We start from the raw sequence: 15,944 nt of genomic DNA, 5'->3' as shown, positions 1-15,944 counted from the left end.
TTACACATATATACAACCTGAGCCTGCGATGGATGGGTTCACAACATTAACACCCCAAGACGGCCTTGCTTTTCCTACAGCTACAGCCATGGATTCCCACAGAAATCAGGCGTGGCTCTTTCTCTCTGCCTTTTCAACCTACCTGCTTCCTCCAGCTTCTAGCTCACATAACTCAGCTCTGAACTCTGGCCTTTTGCCTTTCTAACTGGCAGCCAGTTGAGGGAGTAGAGCCCACCCTTTTGCTGTCTAGCACAGAACTATTCCCTTTGTTTCCTTAATGGCTCATGTCCTCACCAGGAAGCTGGACTGGCTATTCCAGGACTTAGACAGGTCTTGACATACAGCCTATTCCCTGCCCCACGCCCCCAAGCTGTACATATACCGTATTTTTTCGTGTATTGAATGAGGTTTTTTGACTCAAAAATCATGTCAAAAAACTGGGGTCGTCCAATAGACAGACAGTGGCATGGGGTGTGTGTGTGTGGAGAAGCTGCGCGCCACCAGCCAGCTTGTTGGCGGGAGTACAACTTCCCCTGATGTCGCTGCATGTGGGAAATGATCTAGGGGGTGTTTCCTGCCCACAGCTGCTTAGGGGGAGAGGCTCAACAACTTTGGGCCATCTCCCCTCATTTCCCTAAAATTGAGTCCCCCAAAATAGGGGGGGTCTTATACAAGGGGGCGTCCTATAGACAGAAAAATACGATACATGCAGTTTCAGCAATAAAAACATAAAACCACACAATAAAAACCATATATAAAAAAGTAAAAACAGACATCAATTAACCATTGTGGGAGGATGTAGTCTTAAACTGGGTGGAACAGAAAAGTTTTCAGCTGGCATTTAAAAGTTGGCACAGAAGGCGCCTGCTAAATCTCACCATCTAGGAGAACTTGCCGGGTCTTAGAAGGCAGGGTCTGGGCAACCCTCCTGACCTCCCAGCTAGGTTGGAGCTTATCCTCCCAGGCATCCCTGCATGGCCTCTTCCCCTCCCCTGCTCTGACACTGACTCAGCCTCCTCTGTGCTCCTTGCTCTCCTTCCAGGCTTCCCCCCTGACCAAAGGAATGGTGACAAGGAGTTTGTGATCAGGAGGGCAGCGACCAACCGGGTCCTCAATGTCCTGAGACACTGGGTCTCCAAGCACTCCCAGGTAAGCTGCTCCCAGAACAAGTGGAGGCAGGAAGCTGCACTGGTAATAGTTTAATTAATTCAACAAGATGGATGAACTTGGTCCAGTGATTTCAGCTTCTCAAAGTCTGACAATCATTCACACCTCCTGCTACCCCCTTGCCTTTTGGTGTTCCCCCTAGATAACTCCACCATCCTCCAGGGGGCAATGCCACACACTTTGGGAGCTACTGCTCTGACTTGTGAAAATGCAGAATTGATATAGAGGCTGATTTTTTTAAACTAAGTCTTAGAGTAGATTCATTGAAATGCGTGAACAGGACTAAGTTAGGCCCATTAATTTCAATAGGTGTACTTTGAATGTAGCTTAGTGGAATAACACCCAAACATTTCTATTTTTCTTTTTGCAGGATTTTGAAACAAACGATGAACTGAAGTGCAAAGTGATCAGCTTTCTGGAGGAAGTCATCCATGACCCAGAACTGCTGACACAAGAGAGGAAGGCAGCAGCCAATATCATCAGGCAAGTTACCCTCCTGCAGATCTGTGGTTGGCTGGCAAATGAGCTGGCCAAGGACAAGGCCGAATCCCTGGCCACCCAGCTCTTCTCCACTGCCACACTCAGTGTGGTGTGGGTGAGACTGAGGGTGCTCATACCCCAGGGTACAGTTAAGCATTGAGACAATGGGCTGGGCTGGGCTGCGCCCGTGAGCCGTCAGTTGCCACCACTTAAACCAAAGCAGCTAGCAGTGAGAAGGCGCAGAGGGTTCTTCATGGTAGTTCCTCAAAAGTTGGTGGAGGAACTACCAAGAGGGCCCTCTCCCTTCTTTTCACTGGTAGCTGCTTAGGTAGGTCTAGGTGGTGGCAACTGGTGGCCCATAGGAAGTGGCCCAGGATAGGGCCTTCTCTGTGGCAGCCCCTCAGTTACGCAATTCCCTTCCTACGGAGGTGCATCTGATACCTTCATTATACAGCTTCCAGGGAATGCTGAAGATGCACCTCTTGATGCTGGCATTTGCCATTTGAGATGTGTATTTCCAGGACTCACCTCATCCCTGTGACTACAATTTGTTTTAGTTTCTGGATCTTAAATTGCTGTAATCTGCCTGGGGCCTGCTGCTGAAGGGTTGGCAGTACATTATTATTTTTAAAAGAGAGGAAGTGATGCTTTACTTAGGCCTTTCCACCTCGATGCAAAGAGTCTTCTGCTGGGAAGCAATGAAAATCTCCCATGTGCTTTGGGCTCTTATATTCCAATGCTGCTATTTCTCTCTTGCACCTCAGGACCTTGACTCAGGAGGACCCTGGAGACAATCAGATCACACTGGAAGAGATCCTGCAAATGGTAACTGTCCTCCCACAATTTCTGACCTCCTGCAACTGGATCGCCATGAAGATCTGTGCTTTTTTTTTTTCCCTTCTGCCTTTATTTCCCTCCGACCCCTTCGTGTTTTTTGGGAAAGAGATGCTTTCATCGCCCACTAGTGAGCATTTCACAACCCAACATAAATGACGAGAGCCTGCTGGGCTTTTTTAAGTGTCTTTGGGTGGTTTTTGTGTAACTCCCTGGTCGTCATGCAAAGGGGCCGTTTTAAGGATATGCCTGCTTGCACCAGTGCTGGAAGTTTTGGGGCAAAATTCTTCAACAGCCACTTTAGAAGTGAAGCAGAGAACAGAAATGTCCCTCCCGGATGCAGTGGCGTAGCGTCGGTTGTCAGCACCCGGGGCAAGGCAAGTAATTTGCGCCCCCTAACCCGTGGATTTGCGCCCCCTAACCCGTGGATTTGCGCCCCCTAACCCATGGATTTGCCCTAACCCCAGATGTTGCGCCCGGTGCGGCCCGCCCCCCCTGCACCCCCCACGCTACGCCACTGCCCGGATGGCAAGTGGGCTGCCTGCCCAGGAGTCAAGTGGCTTATCCAGGAACATCCTGCACTTTTCTCAGCAAAAAGGAAAAGGGAGTGAGGGCTTTCTAGTCCAGAGCCCCACTCACGGCAAAACCACTTTGGGAAATTCCTCCAAAAAGAAGAGCAGAACAGAGTAGATTTCACTTTACTTTGCAAGAAAGCGGAGTAGCAGGGGACATTTTCATTTGCGCAGGAAGTTCCTGCTTTACCCTTGGTCCATCTAGGCCAATGATGGCCAAACTTGGCCCTCCAGCTGTTTTGGGACTACAATTCCCATCATCCCTGACCACTGGTCCTGTTAGCTAGGGATGATGGGAGCTGTAGTCCCAAAACAGCTGGAGGGCCAAGTTTGGCCATCACTGATCTAGGCCATATTGTTGACACTGACTGTCAGTAGCCCTCCAGTGCTTCAGGCAGGGAGTCTCTCCTCACCCTTACCTGGAGAAGCCAGGGTTCGAACCTGTGATTCTGTGAAGGGAAAGCAGATGCTCCACCACTGAGCTAGATCTCTTCCCCTTCTTGTGTGTGCAAAGAGGCAAAACTGGTGCAGAGTGCCAAGCATTTGAGGAGCCCCTTGGAGTGCAGGCTTGAGGCTGCATGGAGTGCAGAGTGGCATTCCCCGCCCCCCTGCATGTCAACAAACTTCTAAGGTAGGGCTGCCATACACCTGGACATTACTGGGATTTCAAAGGAGTAACTGACATCTGGGGGGAGAGCCCCCACTTAGAGAGGATCCTCATCATGAAGCAGGCCTCTGCAGTCCAAGCTCAGCACTACTGTCATGCTGCCTCTTGTTCCAAGATGTAGATGCTGCCACTCTGTAGCACCTGTAACAGTGCCAGTTCTGTGAATTGAAGCAGTCGAATGGGCATATTTGGGGTAAGGCAATTTGTAGGTATTGCCCGCCTGGCCTCCAATGTCAGCAGGCCTCAGGGTGAGCCCTCTGTGACTCTTGCTGGTGCTCACAACACACACACACACACACACACACACACACACACACACACACACACGTGCACATATGCATAGATGCTCGCCCCGTTGAAGAAGAGGCTGAGCAAGGCCTGGGAGGAAAAGGGACCTCCCCATAGTAGCTCTCTGAGTCTTTGCTTGCTACCAGCAGATTCTGCGCTTGTTGTCTTTGCTTCCATTGAGGGGCTTAAATAAATGCCGGGGCTGTCTTCTTTCTCTCCAGGCTGCGGGAGTCAAGGCGGAGCCCTTTGAAAACCACTCTGCTTTGGAAATTGCTGAGCAGATGACTTTGCTGGATCACCTGGTCTTCAAAACCATTCCTTATGAGTGAGTCACAAAGTTGCTTCTGTTTTCCTCCTTTCCATCTCTGGCATGTATGGAGAAGGCAATATTTTTTCATTTCATTTCCCTTCTTCGCCTATTTCTCCAAAGAGCTCAAGGTGGCAGACATGTTTCCCTGCCCCCCCCCCCATTTAATTCCCACGACATCCCTGTGAGGTAGGTTAGGATCCCAATCCTAGGCTCAGATCCTGCTGGCTGGTTTCCCATGGGGACATCTGAGTAGCCACTGTGAGAACAGGATGCTGGACTAGATTTGGCCATTTGGCCTGATCCAGCAGGCTCTTCTAACATTTTTATATTCTTACCACTGCATTTTCAGAGAGTTCTTTGGGCAAGGCTGGATGAAGTTGGAGAAGAACGAGAGGACTCCGTACATCATGAAGAATACCAAGCACTTCAATGATGTGAGTTTGGGCTCTAGGGCTCTGAACAGCTTTGGAGGAGCCCAGATGCAAGAGGGACTGCTCCCAATTTGGGGAAGAGGGAGCGGTGTCGCATAGCATTGCAGTCAGTGGGTGGCCGGGCTGGGGAGGTTCTTGTTCCCAAATCTGCCTCTGTGGTATAGTGGTTAAGAGCTGTGGACTCGTAATCTGGTGAACCGGGTTTGTGTCCCCGCTCCTCCACATGCAGCTGCTGGGTGACCTTGGGCCAGCCATACTTCTCTGAAGTCTCTCAGCCTCACTCACCTCACAGAGTGTTTGTTGTGGGGGAGGAAGGGAAAGGAGATTGTTAGCCGCTTTGAGACTCCTTATGGGGAGTGAAATGCAGGATATCAAGTCTAAACTCCTCCTCCTGTGAGAATCTGGACCTGCTCTCCTTTTCAGAAGGAAAGCACTCAGGCAGAAGTTTGACTTTGGCAGGATTTCAGAGGATCTGCTTGACATGGAATAGCTGGAAAGCTTTGATGTTTGTTCAGCAAATGGCCAACTGGCCAAACCAGTCTCCAGAACCACCACCCCTCCCACTCTCTTCTAAATAGCATTAGCACTTGTGGATTACAGTCGAAGTTTTCTCCTGAAGTGCCGGAAATGCACACGTGGTTGGAAAGGGCAGAGGCAGAGGCAGGGGGCAGGGCAGGGATTGTTAAAACTGAGGCCAGGTGAAAATGAAATGCAGAAAAGCATAGATGGCCATAATGATATTATGATCATTTCAACCTCCCAGAATTCTCTGAAACGGACCTTACTACTTCAAACTGAGGCTGCCATGTTTAAACTGTTTTTGAGAACCCCAAAGCTTGCCACACTTCGTGACACTTTCCTCCTTTGTCCTAATAAAAGGTATTATTATCCTACTGAAGACTGAAGCTCCATCCCTCTTATTGACCTCCATTTTTATGCTGAATTACAGTTCACCAAGAGGTTCAAGGCAGATAAAAGAAAGTCCTCCTTCACGCAATACATACCGTAGTTAAAATGTGGAACTCACTCCCACAGGAGGAGCTGATGGCCACCAACCTAGATGGCTTTAAAAGAGGGTGAGGCAAATTTGTCAAGGAGAGGGCTATTGATGCCGACCAGCCATGATAACTATGCTCTGCAATTGCTGGAAACCACTGAAAGGAAGAGTGCTCCCGTGCTTGGGCCCTCCTTGCTGGTTTCCCATAGGCATCTGGTTGGCCTCTCTGAGAACAGAAAGCTGAAATAGATAGGGTATTGGCCTGACCCAGTAGGCTTTTGTTCTCTTCTTATGTTCTGAGCTATTTTTTGTGGATGGAAACAGGACACAGGTTTTTATCACATGATGTGTAGTAGTAGTAGTAGTAGTAGTAGTAGTAGTAGTAGTAGTAATATATTTATACCCTGCCCATCTGGCTGGGTTTCTCTAGCTACTCTGGGTGCCTCCCAACAGAATATTAAAAACACGATAGAACACCAAACTTTAAAAACTTTCCTAAACAGGACTGCCTTCAGATGTCTTCTGAAAGTCAGTTATTTATTTCCTTGACATCTGATGGGAGGGCGTTCCACAGGGCGGGCGCCACTACCAAGAAGGCCCTCTGCCTGGTTCCCTTTAACCTCACATCTTGCAAACCGCCAGAAGGCCCTCAGAGCTGAGCGATAGGGGTGGAGAAGCTCCTTCAGGTATACTGGGCTGAGGCCATTTAGGGCTTAAAGGTCAGCACCAACACTTTGAATTGTGCTCGGAAACATACTGGGAGTCAATGTACCGTAGGTCTTTCAGGACCGGTGTTATATGGTCTCGGTAGCCACTCCCAGTCACCAGTCTAGCTGCCACATTCTACATTAGTTGTAGTTTCCAGGTCACCTTCAAAGGTAGCCCACGTAAAGCGCATTGCAGTAGTCCAAGCAGGAGATAACTAAAGCATGTACAACTCTGGCGAGACAGTCTGTGGGCAGGTAGGGTCTCAGCCTGCGTACCAGATGGAGCTGGTAGACAGCTGCCTTGAACGCAGAATTGACCTGCACCTCCATGAATAGCTGCGAGTCCAAAATGACTCCCAGGCTGCACACCTGGTCCTTCAGTGCTAGGATGTCTGTTCATATGGGCACTGTTCATAACGTAATTATACCCATCTGTACTTTCCTGTGTCCCATTTATTTCTGATCTCCCTATTTACAATCCTGTGTAAGTGTGTGTAAATAGTTAGGTCACAATAACCTCCAACTCTGGATAACACTTCATGCACCTGCTGAAAACAACAACAACCTTATGCCACAATGAATTTGTTAGTCAGCTGAAGCAAAACAGCAACCAAGGTTCTTGCGGCACCTTAAAGATGAACATGGAAAACATGGATTTCAAACTCTTTACCCATCTTAGTTACAGATAGATGTCCAGTAAAGGTAAAGGTAAAGGAACCCCGACCATTAGGTCCAGTCGTGACCGACTCTGGGGTTGCGCGCTCATCTTGCTCTATAGGCCGAGGGAGCCGGCGTTTGTCCGCAGAAAGCTTCCGGGTCATGTGGCCAGCATGACTAAGCCACTTCTGGCGAACCAGAGCAGCACACGGAAACGCCATTTACCTTCCCGCTGTAGCTGTACCTATTTATCTACTTGCACTTTGATGTGCTTTCGAACTGCTAGGTTGGCAGGAGCAGGGACCGAACAACAGCAGCTCACCCCGTCGCAGGGATTCGAACCGCCGACCTTCTGATCGGCAAGTCCTAGGCTCTGTGGTTTAACCCACAGCGCCACCCGCATCCCAAAATGTCCAGTAGGGGGCAGCAAAAAAAATGTGGTGAAACCTTGGCGACATCATGCTTTAGGAGCCAACCCTGTGGACAAGTTCTGTGAACTCAGAGCCCTGTCAAGTCCATGCATGTGCCCCTGAGATAAAAGTACATTTGTTTTCCTGTCCTCATCTTTTTGTGCTTGAGCTTAGGGCTCTGTGATCCTTTTAAATGGCACACAGGCGGTCCTGATGACCGCTGGGCTGTGCGGCTCCTCTCCCCTCTGCAGATCAGCAACCTGATCGCCTCCGAGATCCTCCACAACGAGGACATCACCACCAGGGTGAGCACCATCGAAAAGTGGGTGGCCGTGGCCGACATCTGCCGCTGCTTGCACAACTACAACGCGGTCCTTGAGATCACCTCGGCCTTCAACCGCAGTGCCATCTTCCGCTTGAAGAAGACATGGATGAAGGTGTCCAAGCAGGTGGGTACGCCAGCGGGGAGCACGAGGCAAAGCTCTGGGGTCATTTTCGACTCGTAGAATTGTAGAGTTTGAAGGGACCCCCAGGGGCCATCTGAACCAACCCCCCTGCAAGGCAGGAACTGCAGCTAAAGAATCCCTGACTCTCATATATTGAAATTTTGAGAGCTGTCATAGTAGTAAATAATAATATAATTGTGGGGTTTATTTTATTTAAATGCATATGCTCACCATTAGTAAAATTGATGCAATAACAAACACATCTATCTATCTATCATCTATCTATCTATCTATCTATCTATCTATCTATCTATCATCTATCTATCTATCTATATCTATCTATCATATCTATCTATCTATCTATCATCTATCTATCATCTTTCATCTATCATCTATCATCTTTCATCTATCATCTATCATCAATCTATATCATCTGTCTATCTATCTATCTATCTATCTATCTATCATCTATCTATCTATCATCTATCTATCTATCTATCATCTATCTATCTTTCTATCTATCATCCATATCTATCTATCTATCTATCTATCTATCTATCTATCTATCTATCTATCATCTATCTATATCTATCTATCTATCTATCTATCTATCTATCTATCTATCTATCTATCTATCATCTATCTATCTATCATCTATCATCTATCATCTATCTATCTATCTATCTATCTATCTATCTATCTATCTATCATCTATCTATCTATCTATCTATCTATCTATATCTATCATATCTATCTATCTATCTATCATCTATCTATCATCTTTCATCTATCATCTATCATCTTTCATCTATCATCTATCATCAATCTATATCATCTGTCTATCTATATCTATCTATCTATCTATCTATCTATCTATCTATCTATCTATCTATCATCTATCTATCTATCATCTATCTATCTATCTATCTATCTATCATCTATCTATCTATCTATCTATCTATCTATCTATCTATCATCTATCTTTCTATCTATCATCCATATCTATCTATCTATCTATCTATCTATCTATCTATCTATCTATCTATCTATCTATCTATTTATCATCTATCTATCATCTATCTATCTATCTATCTATCTATCTATTTATCATCTATCTATCATCTATCTATCTATCTATCTATCTATCTATCTATCTATCTATCTAAAATCATTCAGGGAAAAGGGTTGTAGCTCAGTGGCTGAGCATTTGCTTTGCGTGGAAAAGGTCAAATATTCAGTTCCTGGTGGCATGCCCAGGTAGGGATAGGAGCCCCCCCCCCCAACAAGAACTCTGAAGATCCATGGCTGCCAGTCAGTGTAAAGCTAGATGGATTATTGGTCTGACTTGGTAGCTTCTGAGAATGCAAATTCCTTCAGAATCATGAGAACTGGGCACCGATCCACCCAGCCCAGCACAATGACTGGCTTTGTTTGATCTTTGACTTCTGCTGCATGCCAGTCTATGTGCAGAGGCGCATGCTAGCTGTGGAGTGCTGAGATTTATTTACTATGTAGCCACCCCCCTCCTCCTCCCCCAGCCACAGCAGAGAGATTTGCTTGGCCTATTCTGTGCAGCTCCTTCTTCCTCCTTTCATCCAGAACTCCCCTGCCAGACCACTTAGGAGGCTCAACTTCCTTCTTTGCTGTGGAACTGAGACCTGGCATTCTCCCCGCAGATACTTATCATACGCTCAGATGGTTCCTCAATAACACAAAAGTGCAGCCAAACCAGATGGAGCAGATTTCTTGCTCAGCTTCAGTTTCTGCAGACGATTCACATAAAGAATATGTTAAGCTGGAACCTCTGTGGTCTTAAGGCAATTTCACAAGTGACCTCCACCCCGTTTTTGAACTTCTGTGTTGCCTTCAGCCCAGTTGTCTCTATTAGGCAACTTAGCTGTGATTCCAGCATTGCAGGGGGTTGGACTAGATGACCCTTGGAGCCCCTTCCAACTCTACAATTCTATGATTCTAGGGTTGCAAGCTGGGATTATTGGGTACAACTAATTGAACGAAGCTTCCCTGGCCAATTGATAATTTGCCCCGCTTCCTGATTTTGATTCCAAACTGCTTTTTGAATTTGCTGGGCCTGCCTCTTCACCATGGTGACCAAAGCGCCCATTTGATTTTCAGTAGCTCAGAAGCAGATCCTTGTTATCATTCCCCAAAAAGGTGCCCCCCACCCCCCGCCCCAGCCTGGATTCTTCTTTCTTCCTTAACCAGAGTCTGCACTTTCTGCCTTATGTCTTTCTTTTCAGACGAAAGCTTTGATCGACAAGCTGCAGCGCCTGGTGTCTTCAGAAGGCCGCTTCAAGAATCTGAGGGAGGCCCTGAAAAAGTAAGTGGCTGGCAGCAGAGCTCGTCCACCTGTGGTGGTGCCCATCATGCCTTTGTTTGCAAAATGTGAGACCTTGCGTGGCGTCTGAGGTATGTGCATGCACACACAGAATGACAAAGCATGGCACACCTGTGAGCACCTCCAAAAAGTACTCCTTCCCACTAGGTATTTGGCTGATATTGCCGGGACCTGAGAAAGTTCAGCTCTATTTATTTATTTATTTATTTATTTATTTATTTATATTCCACATTTTTCCTCCAAGGAGCTCCAGGTGGCTCACCTGGTCCTCCCCTTCCTCGTTTAACCCGCTAGACAACCCTGCAAGGTAGGCTAGGCTGAGAGGGAGAGTGTCTGGCCCCCAAGGTCACCCAAGTGAGCTTCATAGCCAAGTGGGGGTTTGAACCCTGATCACTCAGGTCTTAGTCCTCACAACAGCCCTGGAAGGTAGGTTAGGTTGAGAAGCAGGGATTTGAACCCTGGTCTCTCCCAGGTCTTAGTTTGACACTAACCACTGCACAACACTGTCTCTCCCTGCTCAAAGCCTCAGCCGAGGAGGAAGAGCCACCCAGAAGCCCTCCTTCCAAGGAGGCTGAAGCTATCAAGGGTTGGGTCTCCAAAGGTCCAGGTCTGGAAATGTGGAGCTGCAGGGAAGAACTCCCATAGCACACTCCATGAGTGAGGAATTGCTCTGGCTGGGGTGGAGACGGTGGGTGGCATGCTGCACAGCTGGGCCTCCAGCCCCTGGGACTTTGCACGCCCCTCATGAGCAAGGGGAAGGGAAACCAGCTAATTAACCAGGAGCAAGAGACTGTGAAAGGGAAGAGGCCCTTCAGAGGGCAGGGAGGAATACTTTGGCCTCTGCACTGAATGCAGAGAATCTCAGAGGTTCCAGAGTTCCAAGGCATTCCTATTTGTGCAAGGGACAGGGGTCTGCGTAGCTGGAGACTCATTCATACTTGATGTGAAGGACTACTTTGGAAAGTATGGCATGGAAACAGGGAAAGTTTTTCTCCCTCTTTCGTAAGGCTAGAACTGGCAGGCATCCAATGAAGCGGAATGTTGGATGATAATAGGAATCCCTTCTTCGCACATTGCATAATTAAGCTATGGAGTTCACTCAGGTGGCAGTGGTGCCTATCAACTTGGATGGCTTAAAAAGAGGATTGGACAAAGTCATGGAGGAGGAGAGGGCTATTGATGGCCACTGGCTCTGCCTCCACGGCTGGAGCAGCAATGCTTCTGAATACCAGTTGCTGGAAGCCACAGGAGAGGAGATGACTCTTGTGTCTGAATCCTGCTTGCCAGTTTCCCACAGGCATCCAGTTGGCTTCTGTGAGACCAGGATGCTGGACTAGATGGGTCATTGACCTGATCCATCAGACCCTCCTTATGTTCTTAAGTACCAGACTTGATGTGAGGGTGACACAAAAGCTCTCCCTGCAGGGTGTAATCTGTGGTGACAGTTTATGAACCCATCTGAGCTGACATGGAGTGAGGAAAGTGCCTGTATGAACTGTGGCCAAAGAGGAAACTCAGGAGAAAGACCATTGGATCCTGTCTCAGGGTGCCCATCACATTAAGTGGGACTTCTTTTCTCCCTTCCAGCTGCGACCCACCCTGCGTCCCATATCTAGGGATGTACCTGACAGACCTGGCCTTCATTGAGGAAGGCACCCCCAATTACACTGAAGATGGCCTCGTGAATTTTTCCAAAATGAGGATGGTAAGTTTCCTGGCACAGTGCCTTTTGGCAGGGAGAAAGGGCAAATCATAAGGAGGTTTCATAAGTCTGATCAGATGTCAAGAATAGCCTGACGGAAGGATAGTCCGTGAAGATGTGAACCGCCTGATTACTCCATTCACCACCATCAGGCCCTTTTACTTCATGAGCTTTGAGTGTTTCCCCCAACAACTTTTATTCCCAGGAGCACAAACATAAGCACCAATTTGTTTTCTTTCTGCACAGATCTCCCATATCATCCGAGAGATCAGGCAGTTCCAGCAGACGGCCTACAAAATTGAGCATCAGGCAAAGGTAACTTCACCGCAGACCCTTTCCGGGGGTCAGGCTTGTCCCTTGCACCCACTTCCCAGAGGTGAGGGTGTCTGAGAGCTCGTTTGAAAGCAGACTTCTCCACCCTGGAGTCTTCCAGATGTTTTGGAGTACAGTGGTACCCCGGGTTAAGTACTTAATTCGTTCCGGAGGTCCGTTCTTAACCTTAAACTGTTCTTAACCTGAAGCACCACTTTAGCTAATGGGGCCTTCCGGGGCCGCCGGAGCACGATTTCTGTTCTCATCCTGAAGCAAAGTTCTAAACCCAAGGTACTATTTCTGGGTTAGCGGACTCTGTAACCTGAAGCGTATGTAACCCGAGGTACCACTGTACATCTTCCACTAGCATGGACATGGTGGCTGGGGTCGATGGGAGCTGTGGTTCAAAACATCTGGAGGGCACTAGGTTGGGGAAGACTGTTTGGATAAAAACAATAGCTGTAGCTTGAGATCCACCTTGCAGGCTTCCTATAGGCATATGATTGGCCCCTGTGAGAACAGGATATATTCCTGAATAATTGTTCCTAGATAACCGTTGCTGAGGAAGGTACTTATAACTTCATGGAGGAGAGGGATATCAATGGCTACTAGCCATGATGAATGCTATGTTCTGCCTCCACAGCTGGAGGAAACAATGCTTCTGAACCCTTCCTACAAAACTAGCTCCCATAAAGAGAGAGAAACTATAAGCAGAGGTAGTCTGCTTCTGAATAGCAGTTGCTAGAAACTGCAGGGGAGGAGAGAGATGCTGTTGTACTCAAATCCTGCTTGTGGGATTCCCACAGGCATCTGGTTGGCCACTGTGAGAACAGGATGCTGGATTAGATGGGCCATGGGCCGGATCCGGCAGGTGCTTCTTCTGAGGCCATTAAGAAACCCTATGGTTAGTTTGTTGCACGGTATCCCAAGACCAACAGATCTGTTCCCAGCCATCGGGGGCTCACAACACTGGGCTCTCTCCCCTTGGGTCAGAGGGAGCAGCATTGACCCCTCGCTGCCTCCCTTTCCTTCACCCTCTCTCTGTTTTGTTTCTCTTCCAGGTCACCCAGTACCTCCTGGACCAGTCCTTTGTGATGGACGAGGAGGGTCTTTACGAGGCCTCGCTCCAGATAGAGCCAAAGCTGCCCACCTGAGTCCAGAGTGGCAGCAGCCCCCCGGGGGCCCTTCCCTGTACACCATGTACCATATTGTACATAGCAGCTGTTTGTTTCTTTTGGGAACCCTCAGTTGACTTCCTCGTATGTGCTTCTCCAAGACCCCACCACCACCACCACCCCTCTCCTTGTCCTTAGAATCTGACTAGCCACCGTTTGTCCTGGGGAGTCCGGCATAGACCACTTTGTTGACTGCAGTCCTGGTTCCTATTCAGCTATGTTCTCTTTGTTGTTGATTCTTTGCGTGCGTGCACTGGGGGCGGGGGGAGGGACGGAGGGGGTGGCAGCCGGGAAAGCCACCCATGGGGGCATGTGGGGCATTGCACAAGGGAGCCCCTCCTTACCTGAGGAACAGCTGCCTGCTTTCCAGGCCTCTGCAATCTGGGCACGGCCTTCCATTTTGCCGGGAGGGGGGCTACGGAACACACACACTCACTCCGAGTCATTTCGGATGGCAACCGCTAAGTCCCCCAATACAAGTCATGTAATAAGGGAAAGCAAATTCTTGAGGACGCATTTCACTGAGGAGCGGCAGGAGCAGAGAGAGCCAAGGGGACTCTGACCTCCTGTTGCCAAGGAGATAAGAGAGGCTTGAAGGAGAATCTGACCCGCTGGTGGTCAACTGGGCAAAGCAGGCTTGATAGTGGAAAGATGGTGGCTCTCTTCAATGAGGCCAAGGTGGAGCAGTAGGGTTTGGGTGACAGAGTAGGAAGGAGACAGGCAGACAGGTCTCCCCCGGGGAACAGGTACTCTTGGTGCAAGATGACTCTTTGTGGGGTGCTGTCTGTCCCCACATAAATGGGTAGGGAAGCAGGGCAGGGAGGAGACAACCACCATTTGGGTTTCCTGCCTCAGGCACCCAGGTGGCTTGGGCCAGCCACAAGAGGAAGACAGACAGAGACCAACCATATCTTTGAAAATTCCTGCTTCATCACCCTCCTGAGAGGCTCTGTGTGAATTTCGCTCCTCCGTCCGTAGACTTTAGTGACTCTTCTTAGTAACATAATGTAGAATTAGAGAGGGGAGGGGAGGGGGGGAGGGGAATGGCCAAGTGTTTTTATTACATATACTGTAATCCTGTCTAACCACTTGCTAGCAGGACTACAGTAATGTACTGCTTATTCTGTGAATATTATCACGTATTTTTTACATTGTACAGGATATAAGCCCAGGTGAATTTTTGAGTGGCAGGCATGCTCCACAGTAACGGAAAAACCAGAAGAAGAAAAAACAAAACAAAACCTTTTGCTGTAAGCAATACCCATTGGTATGAGAATTCTCTTTCAAGACCTAAAATATTTCGACTTACAGCTTGTTTGTTTGGGAAAAGGAAAAAATTTCCATTTTTGTAAAAATATATGTTTCCTGATTACCTCTTGCTAATAAATCTATTCTATCTCAGGGTGAACAGTGGCTTTGCAAAGGTGTATTTTGGACCCATCAGGGGGAGCTGTTTGGGATGGGCAAGTTTAAGCAGGGGAGCTTGCCTAGTTCATCAGAAAAGCCTGGTTAAGACCCCCAAAATATGGCTAAGCAGAAGGTCACCTGAGAGGAGGACAGTCTGCAGGAACTCTATGGGAAGACAGGGAGCAGTTACTGTTGTAACCTATCAATCACCAGTTACCAGCCATGCAGCAAAGCTGGGGGCCATATTTCCTTATGGCAAAGGTTTTCAACCTTTTTGAGTCCATGACTTCCTTGACCAACTGCATTCTTTCTGCGGCAGCCCTGTGGGGCTCAGAAGCCCAGTTATGCCACCCCTTGCCAGCAGAGCTGACAGCTTCTCATCCTTTCTTCAACATCCTCCCTTGTGGAGTGTTACCTCAACCTCCTCTCCTCTCCCCTCTCCTTGAAAGTCCTCTGGGCAGCCGCTGCTTCTGCCCTTGGTCTCTGAGCTGCCCTTCCCTGCCCCAAAGAAACATGCCTCCTCATACTGCCCCACAGGGGCCTGGGACTTGTCAGCCCATTCCCAACAGCAAGGGCTGGCGGACTGGCTGGCTGGGCTCCCTTGCCCATCTGCTTGCTTACTCCAAGGCCACCCAGCTCCTGGCAACCAGCACCCCCTGGCCAGCCCCAGAGGCACAATTCACCCACAGAGCTTGTAGCCAGGGCTGCTGCAACAAACCGCTGTGCAAGCCTTTGGAAGGCAGAGACATGAGAGGGCATCAGAGGAGGGAGGGAAGGAAAGAAAGAGGGGCAGAGGCCAGTGTTGCCTGTGGCACCCCTGACCATCCTTCAAGGCACCTCAGGGTGCCACAGCAGCCTGGTTGAATACCACTGCCTTATGGGTAACCTTCCAAGGGTCTCAGCCAAGAAGTGGGCGGGGCCAGAGGCAAAAGTGGGTGGTGCAATTAATGGAAATATTTCCTTCCTTCGCTAGCCCACTTTCTGCACACACTTGCACATCCCTCTCTGTCTTCCATCCAGATAAAC

At 48.6% G+C, this 15,944-nt stretch overlaps 1 protein-coding gene across 1 annotated transcript in view; it reads left to right on the top strand.

Moving 5' to 3' along the window:
- RASGRF1 (Ras protein specific guanine nucleotide releasing factor 1) overlaps positions 1–14,919 on the top strand; it is a 66,364-nt gene extending 51,445 nt beyond the window's left edge. The window contains exons 18-27 of the mRNA XM_083586273.1: positions 1,043–1,149; positions 1,538–1,650; positions 2,412–2,472; positions 4,230–4,333; positions 4,668–4,752; positions 7,772–7,969; positions 10,225–10,304; positions 11,910–12,027; positions 12,271–12,339; positions 13,398–14,919. Coding sequence (XP_083442399.1) covers positions 1,043–1,149; positions 1,538–1,650; positions 2,412–2,472; positions 4,230–4,333; positions 4,668–4,752; positions 7,772–7,969; positions 10,225–10,304; positions 11,910–12,027; positions 12,271–12,339; positions 13,398–13,490 — 1,028 coding nt within the window. The 3' untranslated portion in view covers positions 13,491–14,919. The remainder of the gene's footprint in view (positions 1–1,042; positions 1,150–1,537; positions 1,651–2,411; positions 2,473–4,229; positions 4,334–4,667; positions 4,753–7,771; positions 7,970–10,224; positions 10,305–11,909; positions 12,028–12,270; positions 12,340–13,397) is intronic.
- Positions 14,920–15,944: the final 1,025 nt, after the last annotated feature.

The sequence above is a fragment of the Podarcis filfolensis genome (genome assembly GCF_964270895.1).
Source record: "Podarcis filfolensis genome assembly, chromosome: 14".
NCBI classification, from domain to species: domain Eukaryota; kingdom Metazoa; phylum Chordata; class Lepidosauria; order Squamata; family Lacertidae; genus Podarcis; species Podarcis filfolensis.
The sequence above is the reverse complement of the archived record's forward strand: the minus strand, read 5'-3'. Positions and strand labels throughout refer to the sequence as shown.